The sequence below is a fragment of the Pan paniscus genome, chromosome 13, assembly GCF_029289425.2.
Source record: "Pan paniscus chromosome 13, NHGRI_mPanPan1-v2.0_pri, whole genome shotgun sequence".
Classification (NCBI taxonomy): Eukaryota; Metazoa; Chordata; class Mammalia; order Primates; family Hominidae; genus Pan; species Pan paniscus.
In genome coordinates, this window is record NC_073262.2 from 103,536,080 (window position 1) to 103,557,515 (window position 21,436).

Consider the following 21,436-nt stretch of genomic DNA (forward strand, 5'->3'; position numbering starts at 1 on the left):
ATTAAAAAATTTTTTTAAATCACATTTATGTACAAATTTGTTTAAACATTTTGACTAGAGGTTATATTTAAGACTAAGCCCTTGGCCAGGCATAGTGGCTCACCCCTGATCCCAGCACTTTGGGAGGCCGAGGCAGGATCACTTGAGGTCAGGAATTCAAGACCAGCCTGGCCAACATGGTGAAACCCCATCTCTGCTAAAAATTCAAAAACTAGCCAGGCGTGGTGGCGTGTGCCTGTAGTCCCAGCTCAGGAGGCTGAGGCACGAGAATCACTTGAACCCAGGAGGCGGAGGCTGCTGTAAGCTTAGATCACGCCACTGCACTCTAGACTGGATGACAATACAATTCCATCTAAAAAAAAAAGACTAAGCCCATGGACTTAACGTAAAATTACTTTTTAAAAAAATGATTAAAAAAAAAAAAAAGATAAGGTCTTGCTCTGCACCCAGACTGGAGTGCAGTGGCACAATCATAGTTCACTGTAATCTTGAACCCCTGGGCTCAAGCGATCCTCCTGCCTCAGCCTCCACAGCAGCTAGGACTATAGGCATGGGCCACCATGCCCGGATGATTTTTTAAATTTTTTGTAGAGACAAGGTCTCACTATGTTGCCCAGGCTGTTCTTAAACTCCTGGGCTCCAGAGATCCTCCTGCCTTGGCCTCCCAAAGTGTTGTGATTACAGGCATAAGCCATTATGCCTGGCCAAAATTACTTCATTATATGCCACAAGAAAAATTATTTAAAAATTCCAAGGATTTTTGGAAATATTTTCATGAAAGAGGTTTACAAGATAAGAAATGAGTGAGAAATGCTGACATAGTACATATTTTATTGCAGTGATATTTTCAGGAAGAACTTCATTTCCAAGTGTCAAATATTTCAGGGAGTATGTGATGACTGTAAGCTGACAACAGTAGCCAAGGTGAGCCTTTTTTCTTTCCTAAGAAAAAAGTCTCACGCAAATATTCAGGAGGCTTGAAATCATCACTTTAAGAAAAAAACTGAAATATCTTACAGTGAGTTTTAGGTCTACTTGACAGAGGAATCAAGATTAATTTACAGCCAGCCATTAATATGCTACTCACCTGCATGTTATTCAAGAAAAGAAAAATATGTCAATATACAAGAATAATGAAATGTTTTATTTTTTGTTGTCTTGAAAACAATTACTAAAATGTAATTCAGGATTTTATTTCTCTAGCCTGGCTTCTCACTGGTATCATGAAGGTCATGGCACAGACAATAACTGTTCCAAATATATGACGTATTGTTCCTGTGCTTTCTAGGCTGGGTAGATACCCTATATACTCTGTTTTTCCCATTATCCCAACTGAATAGTATTATAATATATTCCCTCCCCTGCCCCCACCAAGTACATAGCCTCAATCCAAAAGGAGAAAGCTGGATCACTCACCTCTTCCCAATCTACACCTTTTAAGTTGTTTTAGAAACAATAAGAGATGACCTGCCCTCTCCATTACACTCGTTGGTTCTGACACACAGAATAGCAAACAAAGCCAATTTACATGATGCCCATGTCTTTATACTTCCACACTCTGGAACAAACACACTTGCAAACAATCAGCTCGGGGAGTGTTAAAAGGCCCTCAAAAAATTCAGAATATCTCTAAGTATAAAATAATTCAAAAACATCCAGTTCCAAATAGTCCCTGAGCACACTGTTCATTCCAGCAAGAAGTCTCCAGAGAGGTAATGAATGAAAGGCACATTTTCTCCAACTTGAGGACCGCTGCATAGTACTAGACGGTACCAGCCAGGCTGATCAAAAAGTTCTAATTGAGGACATCCCCCCCTTCCCAAATTTAAATCTTGTATGCTGGAAAAATAATTTAATGTCAGATGTAAACACAACACTTTCAACTAGAGGAGTGGCAGCTGGGGTACAACCCTTCCATGGGAGATTCAAGAATAAAGGAAAGCTTCAAGCCTCCTCTTCTTCCTTTTCCAAGAAATCAGTCAATGTTCCATTATCAACAGGAATTAATAAATACTCTACTCCATCAGTTCCCTGAAAGATTTAAGAATACCTGTACGTTAGTCATTCATAAGAGGTATATGAACTCTTCTATTGTAGAAGCTAAAGAAAAAATGAATTTATTTCTTTGATGTAATTTTTAAATATATAAGTATAAAAAGGCAAAAGGGCACACAGTCATATATACTTAAATATATGGAGTTATAGTTAAACAGCCTTATAGTGGAAAAGACAACTAACTAGAGGGTGGGTAGGTGGGTATTTATTTTTTTCATTGTGCTTTAGATCATTCTTCACCTTCCTGCCCTGTTTAGAATCTAACACTATTGATGTCTGTGTCCTTTCTTCCTCCTTTCAACAAGAACCTTCCCTGTTGGCTTTTAAATATTTAATACATTCAAATGTGTCCAATTTTTCAGTAACCCTCACTACACACCTTCATTCCTCTCCATCTATCACATTATCTCTGCACTTCTCCAAGCAAGTTGGCTATGATGGCAGTCTCCATTTCCACACTTCTCATTCAACACAGTTCAACTGAGCTACTGTTCCCATTATCACATCGTTTGCTTAGACCATCAGGAATTTTATATTCCTAAATCTCACAGATATTTTCAGTCTTAATCTTTTTGGCCTCTCAGCAGCATCTGACACTGCTGACTATTTTCTCTGCATTAAAACATGCTTCTCTTGGCTTCTGTGACATCACATCCTGGTTTTCTTCCTAGTTCTCTGGCTGTTTCTCTCACCTCTGCAGGCTTATCCTTTACTTTTGTTAAATGTCAGACTTCTGGCCTTATCTCCTAGCTCTCTATTCTCACCAAATGTCCTCCCTTTAGGTAGTACCCCCAATGCCTGGTTTCAGTTATAATCTAAATATATAAGAATCATAATCTTCTCTCTCCAACCCAGATCTTTTCTCTGGTTTCTTGTCCTAGGTATCCAACTGCATAGTTGACATTTCCATTTGGAAATCTCAAAGGAACCTCAAACAGAGTTGTCTAAACTAATTAAGATCATGAACTCATCATCTGTCTCCCTAAAATGACACTCTTTCAGTGTGTGTGTTTTGTTCTTTTTGAAATAGGGTTTCACTCTGTTGCCCAGGCTGGAGTGTGGTGGCACAATCATGGCTTACTGCAGCCTTCACCTCCCAGGCTCAAGTGATCCTCCCACCTCAGCCTCCTGGGCAGCTGGGACTACAGGTACAGCTGCGTGCCACCAAACCAGCTCTTTTTTTTTTTTTTTTTTCTTTCATAGACAGGATCTCCTGTGTTGCCAGGCTGGTCTCGAACTCCCGGGCTCAAATGATCTACCCACCTCGGCCTCCCAAAGTGCTGGGATCACAGGCGTGAGCCACCACGCCTGGCCTCCTAGTCTTCCTTTAGATCTCAGCTCAGTGGTCTCTTCTGATATCTATCCATAATTAGGTCAAATCCACCTATTTAAATAAACTCTTTCAGAACTATGTACCTTCTAATCATAGGACTTCCTTACAGTTAAAATGTTATGTGTGCGATTACTTGACTAATGTCCATGTCCCCCATTAGACTTTAAGCTCCATAAGAAAAGCAATCAGGTTTTTGCTTACTACTGTATCCTAATACTTAGTGCAATATCTATGTAGTTAGTACTCAATAAATACAGACCAAATTAATGAATGAGCAAGAGGGAAAAAACAAAAGAACAGAATTATTTGACTCACCATGTTTCTAATTGCCTATTACTCTGGACTAGAACATGTGCGTTTTCTGCTCTGCTCTGAAGCAGGGTACTTCTACCATGGCTCTTTCTACAAACTCAAATGGCACATCCCCTAAATGAATCTCTGTGACTCAACATGGAACATCAGTTTCAAAATCAGGTCTAAGTCAAAGGTATACGTGTCCTTAAGTAAATGATATGGACTATTCCTGGCATACAATGCTACAATAGTGGAGTCTTACCTTCTTTGTTCTTATAAGCTTGTGGTCCCTAAATTCAGTTAACTGGGCCCGGAGTGTCAGATCACTATTGACGAGGAATGCCTCCCGACACTGCTGGTAAAAATCTTGAAAAGAAAGGCCTGGCAAGTTCAAAAGGATATGAACATAAGTCAGCACTTAAGACATGACCCAATATACAAACACCCATACAAAAGAACAGAATAAAAGTGCTATTTGCATGTTATCCCAGAGCAGTGAACAAGTATTGATAGGACTTTTAAAGAAGGAACAAGTAAGTCATGAGAGCAGAACGATTATTAAAATGTTTGTTGAAATCATTTTTGCCAAAGGGGAAGAAAATCTCCTAAGATGCCTAGAATATGAAAAATATGTACTTGGCAGATACACATCCATAGTTAGCACAGAAAATTTTAAAAGTAAGCTGGGTTTGTCTTTCAATTTGTGTTGGCAAACACCTTGCTCAGCAGTGGATCTGTAGAGCTGCTTGAAAATTTGCTATGTGGCAGACATACCCATCATGAGTGACCACTTACTCACTGCTGTGAAAAACTGCACTGCTGTCATTAAATTCCAGAGACAGGAAATGTACAGGGTAAAACAAAAATTACACAATTGAATGTCATAAATATTGGATACCAATGTAAGAAGGGTTATCCTGGTTGTCCAGCTGGTACTTTATTAGTAGCCTGAAAATTCCCCTAAAAAAAAAAAACAAAACAGGAATTTAAATCCAAAAATGTTAACATCAAAAGGTAACAACTAATAGTAAAATACACAAAGAAAATGTCAAGTACTTGGCCTATCTGCATTATCTTCTGTTCCTCCAAGGAATATCATATCCTTGCCTACTTAAACAGAAAGCTTTCTAATTTCTTTTTTTTTTTTTTTTTTTGAGACGGAGTCTTGCTCTGTTGCCCAGGCTGGAATGCAGTGGCGTGATCTTGGCTCACTGCAAGCTCTGCCTCCCAGGTTCACGCCATTCTCCTGCCTCAGCCTCCCAAGTAGCTGGGACTACAGGTGCCCACCACCACGCCTGGCTAAATTTTTTGTATTTTTAGTAGAGACGGGGTTTCACCGTGTTAGCCAGGATGGTCTCGATCTCCTGATCTCGTGATCCGCCCGCCTCAGCCTCCCAAAGTGCTGGGATTACAGGCGTGAGCCACTGTACCCGGCCTGCTTTTTTATTTCTTCTAAAGAAAAATATAGGCTGAGTGTGGTGCCTCACACCTATAATCTCACCCCTTTGGGAGACTGAGGTGGGAGGACTGCTTGAGCCCAGGAGTTTGAGACCACCCTGGGCAATATAGTGAGACTCTCTCTCTATAAAAAATTAAAAAATTAGCCAGGCATACTGGTATGCGCCTCTGGTCTCAGCTACTTGGGAGGCTGAGGTGCAAAGATCACTTGAGCCTGGGAGCTTGAGGCTGTACTTGAGTGACAGACACCCTGTCTCAAAAAAATAAAATATGAAAGTATTTTTTCTACTTTTTAGGTTAGTGTTGGTAGAAAAGCTGGAATACAGAATAAAATCTAAAGAGAAAAATATCAATCCCATATCCATTAACACTTGGTGTTGAGATCATACTGGGTATGCTGTTATCTCCAATCTTTGTGCAATGAGGAGGGTGGAAATAACATAAATTCACACATTTACATACTGCATATACCACTTTATACCTTGCTTCTTCACTTTTTGATTCTTCCCACGTCTTTTTTTTTTTTTTTTTTTGAGACAGAGTTTCGCTCTTGTTGCCCAGGCTGGAGTGCAATGGCGCGATCTTGGCTCACCGCAACCTCTGTCTCCCGGGTTCAAGCGATTCTCCTGCCTCAGCCTCCGAGTAGCTGGGATTACAGGCATGTGCCACCACCCCAGCTAATTTTGTATTTTTAGTAGAGACGGGGTTTCGCCATGTTGGTCAGGCTGGTCTTGAACTCCCGACCTCAGGTGATCCACCCGCCTCGGCCTGATTTTTCCCATGTCTTTAAAACTTCTCCTAAACAAGTTTTTCTTTTCTTTTTTTTTTTTGCCACATGTAAGAAGAACTTAAGGAAGTTTTAACAGCTGCTTATCTACCATGTACCATAAACTTACCATTTCCCTATTGGTTTGGATGTTTACATTATTTCTAAGTTTAGATTAAAAATAACTCTTAATGGATGACTGGATACAGAAAAAATAATTCAGCACTAAATAAAACTGTACATATTTCTTCCTATTTTGAATTATTCCATGGAAGAGTGAACCAAGTAGAATTATGGGGTTAGAAGCAGTATTACACCAACTAAGACTCCCATCAGTCCTTGGGTATGCCAAAAATTCAAAACTTATATGAATTTTCATTGTTATGCAGGTCCAGAAAACAATTACTATAATCATATTTTGGATCATCTCAATGAACACTTTTTTTTTTTTTTGAGACAGAATCTCGCTGTTGCCCAGGTTGGAGTGCAGTGGTGCGATCTTGGCTCACTGCAACCTTGGCCTCCCAGGTTCAAGTGATTTTCATGCCTCAGACTCCTGAGTAGTTGCGATTACAGGTGGACACCACTACGCCCAGCTAATTTTTTATATTTTTAGTAGACACGAGGTTTTACCATGTTGGCCAGGCTGGTCCTGAACTCCTGGCGTCAAGTGATCTGCCCACTTCAGCCTCCCAAAGTGCTAGGATTATAGGAGTGAGCCACCACATCCGGCCCTCAATGACTACTTTTTAACTAGGTACTACTACTAACTCCAGAGCTGAATTTTGGTTAAAATTTTTATTCAATCACATACCAAGTAAAGTCTAAATGATACCAGAGTTTGCAGAATCAAGCAAAATTTCAAAATAGTTTAAATAAGAAAATGTTGAGGCTAGCACACAGACATTTAGGCATGCCAAACTAAAAAATACTTGCATTAGACTGGGCATGGTGGCTCATGCCTGTAATCCCAGCACTTTGGGAGGTCAAGGTGGGTGGATCACTTGAGGTCAAGAGTTCAAGACCAGCCTGCCCAACATGGTGAAACTCCATCTCTACTAAAAATACAAAAATTAGCCAGGTGTGGTGGTGCATGCCTCTAGTCCCAGCTATTTGTGGGATGCTGAGGCATGAAAATTCCTTAAACCCCAGAAAGGGAGGTTGCAGTGAGCCGAGATCTTGCCACTGCACTCCAGCCTTGGCGACACCATGAGTCTCCATCTCAAAAAAAAAAACTTGCATCAGCGTAGCCAGTGCCATATTTAACGTTTTGAGTTCTCACACTGCATGGACCCTCAACTTTACACACAGCAACTTCCAACAGTCCTTCAGCAGTTAAGGACTTTTATTATTAGTAATAACAAAACAGAATGAAGACTTTGTCCCCAATTCCATCAAAAAATTTCATTAGATAACCATTTAATGCCTATTTCAATTTTTTTATTTTATTTTTTTATTTTTTGAGACGGAGTCTCGCTCTGTCGCCCAGGCTGGAGTGCAGTGGTGCGATCTCGGCTCACCGCAAGCTCCACCTCCCAGGTTCACGCCATTCTCCTGCCTCTGCCTCCTGAGCAGCTGGGACCTCGGGTGCCCGCCACCACGCCCGGCTAATTTTTTAGTAGAGATGGGATTTCACCATGTTAGCCAGGATGGTCTTGATCTCCTGACCTCGTGACCCGCCCGCCTTGGCCTCACAAAGTGCTGGGATTACAGGCATGAGCCACTGTGCCCAGCTTTTTTTTTTTTTTTTTGAGACAGAGTCTCACTCTGTTGCACAGGCTGGAGTGCAGTGGTGTGATCTTAGCTCAGTGCAACCTTTACCTCCTGGGTTCAAGCGATTCTCCCTCCTCAGCCTCCCAAGTAGTTGGGATTACACGCATACACCACCATGCCCAGCTGATTTTTTAATTTTTAGTAGAGATGCGGTTTCACCATGTTGGCCAGGCTGGTCTCGAACTCCTGACCTCAAACGATCTGCCTGCTTCAGCCTCTCAAAGTGCTGAGATTACAAGCATGAGCCACTGCGCCCAGTCTGCATATTTCAATATTAATGCAAGGCTTTATTTTTACTTTTTGTAGAGATGGGGTCTACGTTGCCCAGGTTCGTCTCAAACTCCTGGCCTCATGCAATCTTCCCTCCTCAGGCTCCCAAAGTAGTAGAATTATAGGGGTGAGCCACTATGCCTGGCCGAGTTGAATGCTAATCTCATCTTCAGTGTTCAAATCAGCTTTACAGAGTAACAACATTCATTAAAATTAGCATTTGAGGGTTAACATTTGAGTCTTGTGGTGATGGTACAGCTGAGTGTATACATGGAGGTGGCAGTCATACAAGGCTACAAGTGACAAAACTGCACAGAACTTACACACACACACACACGAGTGCAGCATGTATAATAGTGAAATCCAAATATGGATGGGATTATAACAATGTCAATTTCTTGGTTCTGATACTGTACTGTGTTTATATGAGATGGTGGTGGTTGGTGGAAGTTGGTGCTTTGGGAGGAGGGTACATGAGACTTCCTTGCATGTATTTTTGTAGCTTCTTCTGAATCTATAATCATCTCACAACAACAAGTTAATCCCTCCACCACAAACACACAGGTAAAAGAAAAATAAATAGAAAATAAATTGCTAGGGCGGGTTAAAAAAAAAAGATATCCCCAAAGTCCCTGTGTACACTATCCTCTATCTATTCCCCTTTATTCTTCTCCAGGGTTGGTACCTAATTATTTTTTTATTATTTTTAGTACCTAAAAAGACCTAATTCCATGCACATTTTAAACTTTTATTCATACTGATATATTCATACTGATATATATTTTTTATATGGTTTTATTTCTACAACAAACATCTGTTCAGTTCAGCATTTGTCCTAAACGAAAATATCTGGGTTGGACAATATATATCGTCACACTACTAACATCCCATATAAGTCAAAATCCTGGCTGCCAATGCTGCTTCTAAACCAAGAATGCAGCTGTGCTGTGGCTTCAACTCTGCTCACTGATTTATCATTCTGTTGCATTGAGATGTTTGTATTTTGAGCCAGGGTATTTATTTTTAAATTCTGTCTATTATGCTGTGTGTTTGGAACAAGAGGGGATGAAAGGAAAGAGTGAGAAGTATTATGCCATCTTGACCACAAGTGTCCCTTCGTTGCTCTTTAAAAACAAAAAAAGAAATTGTCTCTGCTAGACTTGCTTGTTCCCTCTTTTTTTTCTTTTTTCTTCTTTCTTTTTTTTTTTTTGAGACAGAGGCTCACTCTGTCACCCAGGCTGGAGTGCAGTGGCGTGATCTTGGCTTACTGCAACCTCCGCCTCCTGGGTTCAAGCGATTCTCCCACTTCAGCCTCCCAAGTAGCTGGGATTACAGGTGTGTGCCACCAAGTCCGGCTAATTTTTGTGTTTTTAGTAGAGACAGGGTTTCAGCATGTTGACCAGGCTAGTCTTGAACTCCTGACTTCAAGTGATCCACCCGCTTCCGCCTCCCAAAGTGCTGGGATTACAGGTGTGAGCTACCACACCCAGCCGACTGTTTATTCTTTAGGAAACTAAATTTTCTTTCAAATTTAAAACAAAAAAATTCATTTACATTTTGACTAATTTATAGATCTAATACCTGTTTTTCTGGAGACAGGGTCTTGCTCTATCACCCAGGCTGGAGTGCAGTGGCGCAATCTCGGCTCCCTTCAGCCTCCTCAGCTGAGACTATGGGTGTACACCACCACACTCAATTAATTTTTAAAATTTTTTGTAGAGATGTAGTCTCCCTATGTTGCCCAGGCTGGTCTCAAGGTCCCAGCTGGAGCAATCCTCCTGCCTTAGCTTCGCATAGTGTTGGGATTACAGGCTTGAGCCACTGTGCCTGGCAAGTCTAACACATTTCTAACTTGGAAAGAATTGCTACTCTTATAATATTTAATCTATCCACCCAAGAACACAATATTTCTTTTCATCTATCCAGCTCTTAATTATCTATTCTCAGCAAGGTTTGTTATTTTTCAACACTTCATCTTGTTAAATATAATTCTATAATTTTATGCTTTTGTCAGGGGGTAAAGTTTGTTACTAAAAGCTTCTTTCAACAGGCTAATTATGCAATTTCTTTCTTTATTATTTTTTTGAGACAGAGCTTGCTCTGTCACGCAGGCTGGAGTGCAGTGGTGCAATCTCAGCTCACTGCAACCTCTGCCTCCTGGGTTCAAGCAATTCTCCGGCCTCAGCCTCTTGAGTAGCTGAGACTACAGGTGCATGCCACCACACCTGGCTAATTTTTGTATTTTTGGTAGAGATGGGGTTTCCCCATGTCGGCCAGGCTGGTCTCGAACTCCTGACCTCAAGTGACCCACCTGCCTTGGCCTCCCAAAGTGCTGGTATTACAGGTGTAGGCCACTGCGTCCGGCTAATTATGCAATTTATTTTTTGCTGGCTTATGCTATAACCAGCTTGCATTTATTAATTCAGATATGCCTCTAGGTTAGGCTGCTGTAAGGGCTTGACTGGAGACATTATACAGTGATGTTTAAGAGCATGAGTTTTGGAGCTGGCATATCTGGATCAAAGTCTTTGTGCCACTGACTATCCACCTTAGTTAGGATCAAATGAGGTAATGCATACAAAGTACTCACTGTTTGGATCAGAATGTTCAATATGTAATGAAAAATAACCATAAAATTTAAGTAAAAGTCATGAAAAGTCTGCTTTTTCTCCATTATGACCAGTCAGGTGCTCATATTCAGAAATATCAAAATATATTAAGAAATAAAAAGTTGGTATTCTTGCTTTATTACTGGGCAATTTGATAGACTACTGTTGACTTGTCTGCCTACTCCATAATCCAGTACTGGTAACTATTATTACTATAATTTCACTTAATCCTTCAACTAACTAGGGACTTCAATATACCCATTAAAACCTAGTAGTACATATCTTAAAATGTATAGTTTTTAAAAAAGAAATATGGTTTTCATCCTTACCTTGCATTAGGGGTAAGGCTTCGTAAGACATGAGTAAGGGAGCTAAGTGGCAGGGATCCAGACTGCTTTACCAGAAGAGAGTTCTCATAGGAGGTTTCTTCAGTATAAGGACTATATGTAGTAGTTTCATACCAGAGCCAGTTAAAAAGACTCTGCTTTGCATGATCCCACACTAGCACATGATCAAAGAAAACAAGAATTACAAATTATTTTCATATTGTCATGTTACTAGATTCCACTTTACAAAAGAATGAGAAAGGATTAAATAAAAATGAAACCCCAAGTTTTTCATTTTTGCCACTTCCATATCTAAATCAGTAACTCACAATCTAATTTCTTTTTCAACCAACATCTGAACCTTTATTTTCAATTAAGCATAAATTAAAATCTTAGCACTACCAATGCATTCTTTTTAAAAAATTAGTAATGTTTTAACATTTTCTTCTACAGGATTATCAGAAAGTCTATAAATTAAGTTCATAAAATAAATGTTGCAATATTACAAGAAGAGAAAGAAATCAAAATAGTAGTTGGGTCTTTTCCCTCCATTTAACTTTAGACTAAAACATCCTCATTTAGTATATGAATTTTTATTTCCAAAAATTATGTTCTAAATTAGATTGAGAACACCTTTTTGGCAACCTGTGTTTTTAAACATGTAAAAGGGGAAAAAGCATACTAAAAACAGTAAAAATTTTCTGATTTACATTAATAGAATTTGTCTTGTAAGACTGATATCTCTAGAAGGAAAAATAGTAACAGTTAACTTACTGAGAGGAGCATTGAGGTGGTCAATGGATGCTATAAGGTAAATGTTATGCAAAGATGACAACTGACCAATGATTTGCTGGCTCTTCTCTCCTCTCAACATCTGGCTATCCAAATTGTGGATGAGAAGGAAGAGTTCTAAAGAAGAATCTAAAAAGAAAAGAAATCCAATTATTATTATTTTTAGAGGGTCTCACACTGTTGCCTAGGCTAGAGTGCAGTGGTACAATCATAGCTCACTGCAGCCTCCAACTCCTGGGCTCAAGCAATCCTCCCACCTCAGCCTCTCGATTACCTGGAACTACAGGCACACACTACCATGCCTGGCTAATTGTTTTTTTGGTAGAGACGGGGGTCTCACTAAGTTGCCCAGGTTGGTCTTGGAACTCCTGGACTCAACTTGGCCTCCCAAAGTGCTAGGATCACAGACGTGAACCACCATGTCCAGCTGCAATTATTATTTTTAGTGATATTTCAGTGATTATTTCCTCTACCACACACAATGCCTAGGTATTAAAAAATATATTAAAGTAGTATAGGATAAAATAGTGATTGCTTAGGGGTATGTAATTTATTTGAGAAGATATGTCATTTACTCATAAAATAGACAAGACATGATTAGCACTGAAGTCAGGCCCTACAGAAAGCAGCTTTTTGTTTTGTTTTGTTTTTTAAGACAAGTTCTGGCTCTGTTATCCAGGCTAGAGTACAGTGGCGTGATCTCAGCTCACTGCAACCCTGACATCCAGGGCTCAAGCCATCCTTCCACCTCAGCCTCCCAAGTAGCTGGGACTATAGGCGTGTACCACCATACCTAGCTGATTTTTATATTTTTTGTAGAGATGGGGTTTCACCATGTTGCCCAGGCTGGTCTGAAACTCGTGAGCTCAAGTGATCTGCCCGCCTCGGCCTCCCAAAGTGGTGGGATTACATGTGTGAGCCGCCATGCCCAGCCTAAAGAAAGCAGCTTTAATAAGGCATGGGAAATAGGCAAGATGTATACAATAGATTGGAGGTGAATCTGTGCATGTTTTATTACAATGTGGGAGTGGAGGGATACCAAAAAAACCAAAGGAGTTCTCAGAAAGCATTATATATAATGCTCTCAGAGATTATATAGAAAACCTGGATTATCACAAAAGCCAAAGGAGACCAAAAAAGGGGTGGGTGGGGGGTGGGGGTTAGGATACTGCTCAAGGCATCAGGAAGTTCAGATAAATTATAAAAGTCAGTGAAGGAGGAATTTAGAGGATGGAGCTGTTGACACTATCAAATACAGCAGAGATCAAGATAAAGGATGAGCCAAGGTCACTGGGTTTGGTAAGAAGAAAGTTACAGGTGATCAAGCATACAGTTCTGATAGCACAGAGGAAAGACATTAGAATGAAATAGGTAAAAAAAAAAAAAAAAAAAAAAAATAGAAGGCAGGACATGTCTTCAAAAATACTGAAACCGTATGAAAACAGAAAAATAAAATAGTGTGAAAGGGCAGCAGAATCAGGTAACTTTTATTTTTAATGTATATTTAAAAGCCACAGGTATTGATAAGTCTCTCTGGAGACTTGGCATACGTGATAGAGTATAAGTCTTTCAGAGAGTGAGTAAATTTCTCTTCTACTCGGGGGTAGATGGGTAAGAGAGACAATATAGTGACAAAGATTCTGAGATGACACATTGTGAAAATCCCAGGTTCCCTGAAATCTAGACGTCATCATATTTAACAGTATCAAAACCAAAAACACCCAAAACCAAACGTATGTATACACACAGACGCACACAAATATAAAGTGACTTAGGCATTTATTTTAATGAGCATACAAACAATACTGGGTTCTTACAAGGATCTGTGGTAAGGGAATAAAAAGCAATGCTTCTGTTATTCTTTAAGTAGGAGAACTTATGTTGAAAACTAAAGACAATACAGAAAAACAAGCCAAAATTATTATAGGAATAAATATTGCAGCAATTGATTTTTAATTAAATAATAAGGTTGAAAGAACTGAAAACAAACCAAACAGATTTGTTTGTCTTATAATAACCTGCTAGTAATTCACTATATGCCCACATAATCAATGAATAAGATATGTTCACATATGCAGTAGTTTTAGGGTTCTGGGAAATATATACTTGACTCTCATTATATTAAGTTCTATGCTGCTGCAAATCCTGAATTATTGAATACTGAACCACTGTTCCCAGAGGAAATACAGGGTTAGGTTCAATATATAACTTTGTTTTATGTGTGTTTCTGTTTAAAGGCAATTTTATTTTTATTTATTTACTCTTTTTGGAGACGGAGTCTCGCTCTGTTGCCCAGGCTGGAGTGCAGTGATGTGATCTTGGCTCACTGCAACCTCCAACTCCCAGGTTCAAGCGATTCTCCTGTCTCAGCCTCCAGACTAGCTGGGATTACAGGTGCGCACCACCAGGACCGGCTAATTTTTTGTATTTTTTGTCGAGACAGGGTTTCACCATGTTGCCCAGGCTGGTCTCAAACTCCTAACCTCAAGTGATCCACCTGCCTCGGCCTCCCAAAGTGCTGGGATTACAGGTGTGAGCCACCGCACCCGGCTTAAGGGCAACTTTATTTTTAATATACACTGTTGGTCTATTTACACGGAACTCACAGTCAACACTATAACTCATAACTGAAGGAAGTTTATGTACACAGGTATTTTTTCCCCAAGGCACATCACAGCCTTCTTGTGCTTGGGAACACTAGATAGCATTTTAACACTATGCTTGCGGGCCATTTTAAACAGCCAAATCACCAACACAAAAGCAGAAAAATGTGAAAAACGTAGCACTGAACAGACTGCGTAAAGGATGCTTGTTTATAGTATGAGAGTTGAAACAAGAAGGCAAAGCATTGCCTTGTTTGACCTCTGCTTAGAATATGTACATTGGGCAATGCAAACTTTTTGCCACTCTGTGCCATGTTTCACTTTGCAAAAGTGCCAAGAATATTGATTTTGGGATTATAAATAAATGTTAGCAAGCAGGTAAATTTGCTATTATAGAATTTGTGAATAATGAGAATCAACTCTACCTGTTTTCAAATGTGTAGAGTTGGTATAAAAATGTATATTGTCTGGCTGGGCTCATGCCTGTAATCCCAGCACTTTGGAAGGCCCAGGCAGGAGTATCCCTTGAGGCCTAGGAGTTTGAGACCAGCCTGGGCAACACAGTGAGACTCCATCTGTACAAAAAATTTTAAGAATAGCCAGGCAGGTGATGTGTGCCTGTAGTCCCAGCTAATGGGGAGGCTGAGTTGGGTGGATCACTTGGGCCCAGGAGGTTTAGGATGTAGTGAGCTGTGTTTGTGCCACTGGACTCCAGCCTGGGTGAGAGAGCAAGACTGTGTTAAAAAAAAAAAGTATACGGTCCATTTCTATAAAGAACTGTGGATAAAATGGGTGTAGGAGTGTGAAAGGAAATTTGGGACAGAAAGCTTTTCAGGTTGGAAACAAAATGAAGACAAAACTAAAGAACATGCTAGAATATTGACAAGATAAAAGTACTACGGAAACAGAGCTAAGATTATTGTCAGTATCAAAAAAATTATCCATCAAAGCAGTTAGGCATTCTCAATTACTTCTCTTAATTCTTAATTTAGTCATTACTAAATGGCAATTAACTGTCAGAGACTATATAATACTATTTCCAATTTTCTGACATACTCACATAACCAAAACATTCAAACCAAAAGAATCAGAGATCTTAGTATATAAAATTATCCCAATGTAATGATATGTACACAGAATAAAGAAATAATGTTTTATTTATTTATTTATTTTTAGATAGAGTCTCACTCTATCACCCAGGCTGGAGTGCAGTGGTATGATCTTGGCTCACTGCAATCTCTGCCTCCCGGGCTCAAGCAATTCTCCTGCCTCAGCCTCCCAAGTAGCTGGGACTACAGGCATGTGCCACCACGCCTGGCTAATTTTTTTGTATTTTTGTAGAGATGGTGTTTCACCATATTGGCCAGGCTGGTCTCGAACTCCTGACCTCAGGTGACCCACTGAGCTCGGCCTCCCAAAGTGCTGGGATTACAGGCGTCAGCCACTGCGCCCAGCCAAGAAATAATGTTTTATAAAAACATTAAACAATATAAAAATATCAGACAAACTTGTACCACTCAAGTGGAGGCACTTTACACAAGCAAAACAAAACCTGAAAATTATTCTGAAATAAATTCGCCGGGCCTGGTGGTGCACGCCTGTAATCCCAGCTACTTGAGAGGCTGAGGCAGGAGAATTGCTTGAACCCGGGAGGCGGAGGTTGCAGTGAGCCAAAATCGCGCCACTGCACTTTTGGAGTGTTTTATAAACAGAAACAGGCTTTTGGATATACAAACTTAAGAAAGTGGGACTAACATTTTTCTTTCCTGTTAAGTTCACAGAAAAAGTTCATAGAAAAAGGACAAACTTTTTTAGAGCACCAAGATAAATGCCATTATTAAAATAATCTTTTTGGGCCAGGTGTGGTGGCTCACACCTATAATCTCAGCCCTTTGGGAGGCCAAGGCAGGAGGACTGCTTGAGCCCAGAAGTTCAAGACTATCCTGGGCAACATAGCGAGACCTCATCTCTACAAATAATAAAAAATTAGCCGGGCACAATGGCACACACCTGTGATCTGAGCTACCTGAGAGGCTGAAGTGGGAGAATTGCTTGAGCCCAGAAGGTCAAGGCTGCAGTGAGCCATGATTGCGCCACTGCACTCCAGGCTGGGCAACAGAGAGACTGTCTCAAAAATAATAATAATAATAATAATAATAATATCGTATGTATATAAATACATGAATAAGTAGAAGTATATGCTTAACTTTACTCTAAAACTACAGAGCATCTACTTCATGTTACCTTCTTTAAATTTGTTTACTATCCAGTTTAGCTGATCCAGTATACTGCGGAAAGTACCCATATGATCGAGGACTTCTTCTGTTATAGAATTCAGGACCTATATCATGAATGTGGAAGAGGTACCACATTAATTACAATTTATTGTCATATACAACTAGAAAATCAAACGTTTTTTTATAAATTAAAAATGAATTTGGATTTCCCAAAAGTTTAAAAAATAACTTTTAAAAATTCTACTGGTACTTGAGTATATCTAATTCATTGTTTTTTGCCTAAGTTGTGGCTAAAAGAAAACAGAAAAGAATAGCAAAGATGTACAGGTAATAGGTAATATAAGAGGGCAGCAAAAACAAATGAAAAAGCTCCCAAGAACATGAGAAACATTAGAAAACTACAGTTCTATAAAAGGAAACAGGACACAAACACTATAGACACTTTAAAAGGAATACTATATGGCTCAATATCCAGCACCCAAAAGATTTCATGTTCAAATGATGAAGAGATATTAAGCATTTGAAATAAAAATGATCTATGATAAATGTATTGTTAAACTACAGTCTTCACATCACATCCTGTTGCATTTTAAAGCATTTTCACAGCATGTAGTTTTTGCCTAATAAAGCATTTTCATAGTTCATAACAAAACTGAAGACCCCATAATTCCCTCCTTCAGAAGTACCACTGATACTCAGTATAGTAAACAAAGCTAACATTTTCCTAAGTTTTAATACATGTCAGTTACAATGTAGGTCATTCAAAGATGGTTTCAAAGCTAGATTCTTGAGTCCAAACACATGGTATTAAGCACTATACAATCCTACTACCGTGAAGGCTAAAACAAAAATTCTTTAATACTCCATCCTCATTTATGTGGGGGCATGAATTGGCAGAGGATATAATGTTTTTCCCTTTAACATTTTTGAAACTTACTGATTTCACACTGATTCCAGGAAAGAAGCCATTGATGACAACGTGAATGGAATCTTGCAGCATAGTGGTTCGAAACCTTTCTAGTAAATCTCTCTTAGAACCCAAACCATAAAGCACAATGTTGAACCCAAGGCTGTTAGGAAAGACAGTATTCATGAAATTAAACTTCAATACCTCTTATTGCCAATTTTATTATCAACCAGTTTCCTTAAATTCAGTTTATAAAAAATACAGGAAAGGGGTAGGCGCACTGGCTCAAGCCTGTAATCCCCGAATTTTGGGAAGGCAAATGCAAAAAAGTTTTTCATGTATGTATATATATATGTATCTTTTTTTTTTTTGAGACAGAGTCACTCTGTCACCCAGACTGGAGTCCAGTGGCACTCTTGGCTCACTGCAACCTCAGCCTCCCAGGTTCAAGCAACTCTTCAGCGTCAGTCTCCCAAGAAGCTGGGGCTACAGCTGTGCACCACCACACCTGGCTAATTTTTATATTTTTACTAGAGATGGGCTTTTGCCATGTTGCCCAGGCTGGTCTTGAACACCTGGGCTCAAGTAATCCACCCGCCTTGGCCCCCAAAATTGCTGGGACTACAGGTGTGAGCCATCATGTCTAGCCAAAAATATTTTTATTTAAAAAAAGAAATTAGGTCGGGTGTGGTGGCTCACACCTGTAATCCCAGCACTTTGGGAGGCCGAGGTGGGCAGATCACGAGGTCAGGAGATCGAGACCACAGTGAAACCCTGTCTCTACTAAAAATACAAAAAAAAAAAAAAAAAAAAAAAAAAAATTAGCTGGGTGCAGTGGCGAGTGCCTGTAGTCCCAGCTACTCGGGAGGCTGAGGCAGGAGAATGGCGTGAACACGGAAGGTGGAGCTTGCAGTGAGCCGAGATCCCGCCACTGCACTCTACCCAGGGCAACACAGCAAGACAGTGTCTGTAAAAAAAATTAACTAATTAATAATATTTTTTTTTTCACTCTGTCGCCCAGGCTGGAGTGTAGTGGCACCATCATAGCTCACTGCAACCTCCGCCTCCTGGGTTCAAGCGATTCTCCTGCCTCCCGAGCAGCTGGATTACAGGCGCCCGCCACCATGCCTGGCTAATTTTTATATTTTTAGTAGAGACGGGGTTTCACCATGTTGGTCTCGAACTCTTGACCTCAGGTGATGTGCCTGCCTTAGCCTCTCAAAGTGCTGGGATTACAGGCATGAGCCACCGTGCAAGGCCAGGAATCAATGTTTAGTGATTCAGCCATCCCAGTTCTTCCTCTTCCTTCCTAAAAAAAAAAGTATTCTTTTTAAAAATTATTATTGGCCGGGCATGATGGCTCACGCCTGTAATCCCAGCACTTTGGGAGGTCGAGGCAGGCAGATCACTTGAGGCCAGGAATTCGAGACCAGCCTGGCCAACATGGTGAAATCCTGTCTCTACTAAAAATACAAAAATTGGCTGGGCATGGTGGCAGGTGCCTGTAATCCCAGCTACTTGGGAGGCTGAGGCAGGAGAATTGCTTGAACCTGGGAGGTGGAGGTTGCAGAGAGCTGAGATCACATCACTACATTCCAGCCTGGGCAACAGAGTAAGACTCCATCTTAAATAAACAAATAAATATTTATTCCAAACCCATACAAGGTAAAGGCACAATTTTATTATCTGTATACCAAGCTTCTAGTTCTAATTTGTTCAGTAGCTTCACTGTAGCTTCTATTACTTTTCAGATGACAGATGACTGGAGGCAAGGGAGACCATTGCCAATAAAAGCCCTAAAAAGGCCAGGCGCGGTGGCTCACGCCTGTAATCCCAGCACTTTGGGAGGCCGAGGCGGGCGGATCACGAGGTCAGGAGATCGAGACCATCTTGGCTAACATGGTGAAATCCTGTCTCTACTAAAAATACAAAAAAATTAGCTGGGCGTGGTGGCAGGCACCTGTAGTCCCAGCTACTCAGGAGGCTGAGGCAGGAGAATGGGGAGGTGGAGCTTGCAGTGAGCCGAGATTGCACCACTGCACTTCAGCCTGGGCAACAGAGCGAGACTCTGTCTCAAAAAAAAAAAAAAAAAAAAAAAGTCCTAAAAAGTTTTATAGGCTGAAGCAGAGTTGAAACTGATACAAATTGAAAAGAGGTCAAGTAACAAAGGCCTTGTTAAGTCATACTAAACCATTAATTCACTCATTCCAAGGAGAATGAGCATTTATTTATTTATTTTGAGATGGAGTCCTGCTCTGTCACCCAGGCTGGAGTGCAGTGGTGCGATTTTGGCTCACTGCAACCTCCGCCTCCCGCGTTCAAGCAATTCTCCTGCCTCACCCTCCCAAGTAGCTGGGATTACAGGCATGCACCACCAAGCCCAGCTAACTTTGTATTTTTAGTAGAGACTGGATTTCACTATGTTGGTCAGGCTGGTCTTGAACTCCTGACCTCAGGTGATCCACCCACCTTGGCCTCCCAAAGTGCTGGAATTACAGACGTAAGCCACCGTGCCCAGCCAAGAATGAGCATTTAAAAGTAACTAATGAGGGATTAACAGAAAGGTTTTAAGTAGGAAAGTAACATGTTCATTTCAGAAAGATCACATTGGCTATATTTGGGGAATGGATAGGAAGGAACAAAACTGTGGAAGATTAACTTAGCTGTCATGGAGAAAAATGTTAAAATGTCAAGAACTTTATAGAAAGTCAAACCAGTAAGAGTTGGAGACTGATTAGATGTGGAGAGTGAGGAAAAGAATACTTAAGAATGACTCAGGGCTGGGCGCTGTGGCTCACACCTGTAATCCCAGCAGTTTTGGAAGCCACGGCAGAGAATTGCTTGTGCCCAGGGGTTTGAGACCAGCCTAGGCAAGATGGTGAGACCTCATCTCTACACAATAAAAATTAAAAAAAATTAGCCCAGGCATGGTGGCGCACATCTATGGACCCAGCTATTTGGGAAGCTGAGGTGGGAGGATTGCTTGAACCCAGGAGGCTGGGGCTCCTTGAGCTGTATTCACACCATTCTGGGTGACAGAGTAAGACTGTCTCTTAAAAAGAAAAGAAAAGAAAAGAAAAAAAAAAGAATGACTCAGTTTTCTGCCATAGGCAACTACACAAATGGAGTGACTAACATTCAGTCATTCACTCTGCTGGATAGCAGGGGCAGGTGGGAACAGTGGATTTCAGATGAGTTTAATTTTATGTATGTTGAATTATTTACAGGACATCCAAGTATAAACTTCTAATATACTTTCAGATATCCAGGTCTGCTACTGAGAGTGAGGTATGGGTTGGAGGTTAACAGTTACATGAGTCATTCATATACAGAAAACAACTGAAGCCAGAAGAGTGAATGAGACCACCCAGAACACCAAGCACTAGAGGTCAAGCTAAAGTCCAACTCCGTGATTGTTTACAAAGGTCAAGCAGAAACAGTATTTATGTGATGCTCTCTGGCAATGCAGGATAACCTAGAAATGGAAGAACAGAAAAGAGGTAACCTCCAAAGGTAGAGATTACCAAGGTCAAAGCAGCAGAAATAAAGAGGCAAGGAATTCAGAGAGCTAGCAATTCCAATAAACTTGCTGACTATAAGGTCTAATCTGAAAAGCAAAGAAAATTAAGTTATCTAAGTTGACACACTGGGAGAAAAAAATGATGGGCTGGGGATGGGATTAGAATGAAGAGCTTACAAATTTATAATGCATAGATCCATAAATAGTTATTGAGAGAAGCCGAGGTTCTTGCAGGCAAGTTAATCATTCCCTTCCTAGCATAACTTTTTTTTTTTTTTTTTTTTTTAAGACAGAGTCTCTCAAACCCCTGGGCTCAAGCAATCCTCCTGCCTTGGCCTCCCAAAGCACTGGGATTATGGGAGGCCAAGTGCCTGGTCCATGGCTCTACCTTCTTATTTACCTCAGTGACAATGTAACTGTGAGTGTGCATGTATATTCACATTAGTGTACATTTTAAGCACTTCCTTATGTTCAAGTCTTTTTAACTGCAAGG

At 40.4% G+C, this 21,436-nt stretch overlaps 1 protein-coding gene across 4 annotated transcripts in view; it reads right to left on the bottom strand.

The window, feature by feature from the left end:
* Nucleotides 1–811: 811 nt before the first annotated feature.
* Nucleotides 812–21,436, bottom strand: part of ORC2 (origin recognition complex subunit 2) — a 62,347-nt gene continuing 41,722 nt past the window's right edge. For all 4 annotated transcript variants that reach the window (XM_034954787.3, XM_003820719.5, XM_008974162.4 and 1 more), the window contains 7 exons: nucleotides 17,454–17,586; nucleotides 16,524–16,620; nucleotides 11,659–11,805; nucleotides 10,888–11,059; nucleotides 4,581–4,642; nucleotides 3,945–4,063; nucleotides 812–2,031 (listed from right to left, as the gene is read on the bottom strand). In XM_034954787.3, coding sequence (XP_034810678.1) covers nucleotides 1,945–2,031; nucleotides 3,945–4,063; nucleotides 4,581–4,642; nucleotides 10,888–11,059; nucleotides 11,659–11,805; nucleotides 16,524–16,620; nucleotides 17,454–17,586 — 817 coding nt within the window. In that variant the 3' untranslated portion in view covers nucleotides 812–1,944. The remainder of the gene's footprint in view (nucleotides 2,032–3,944; nucleotides 4,064–4,580; nucleotides 4,643–10,887; nucleotides 11,060–11,658; nucleotides 11,806–16,523; nucleotides 16,621–17,453; nucleotides 17,587–21,436) is intronic.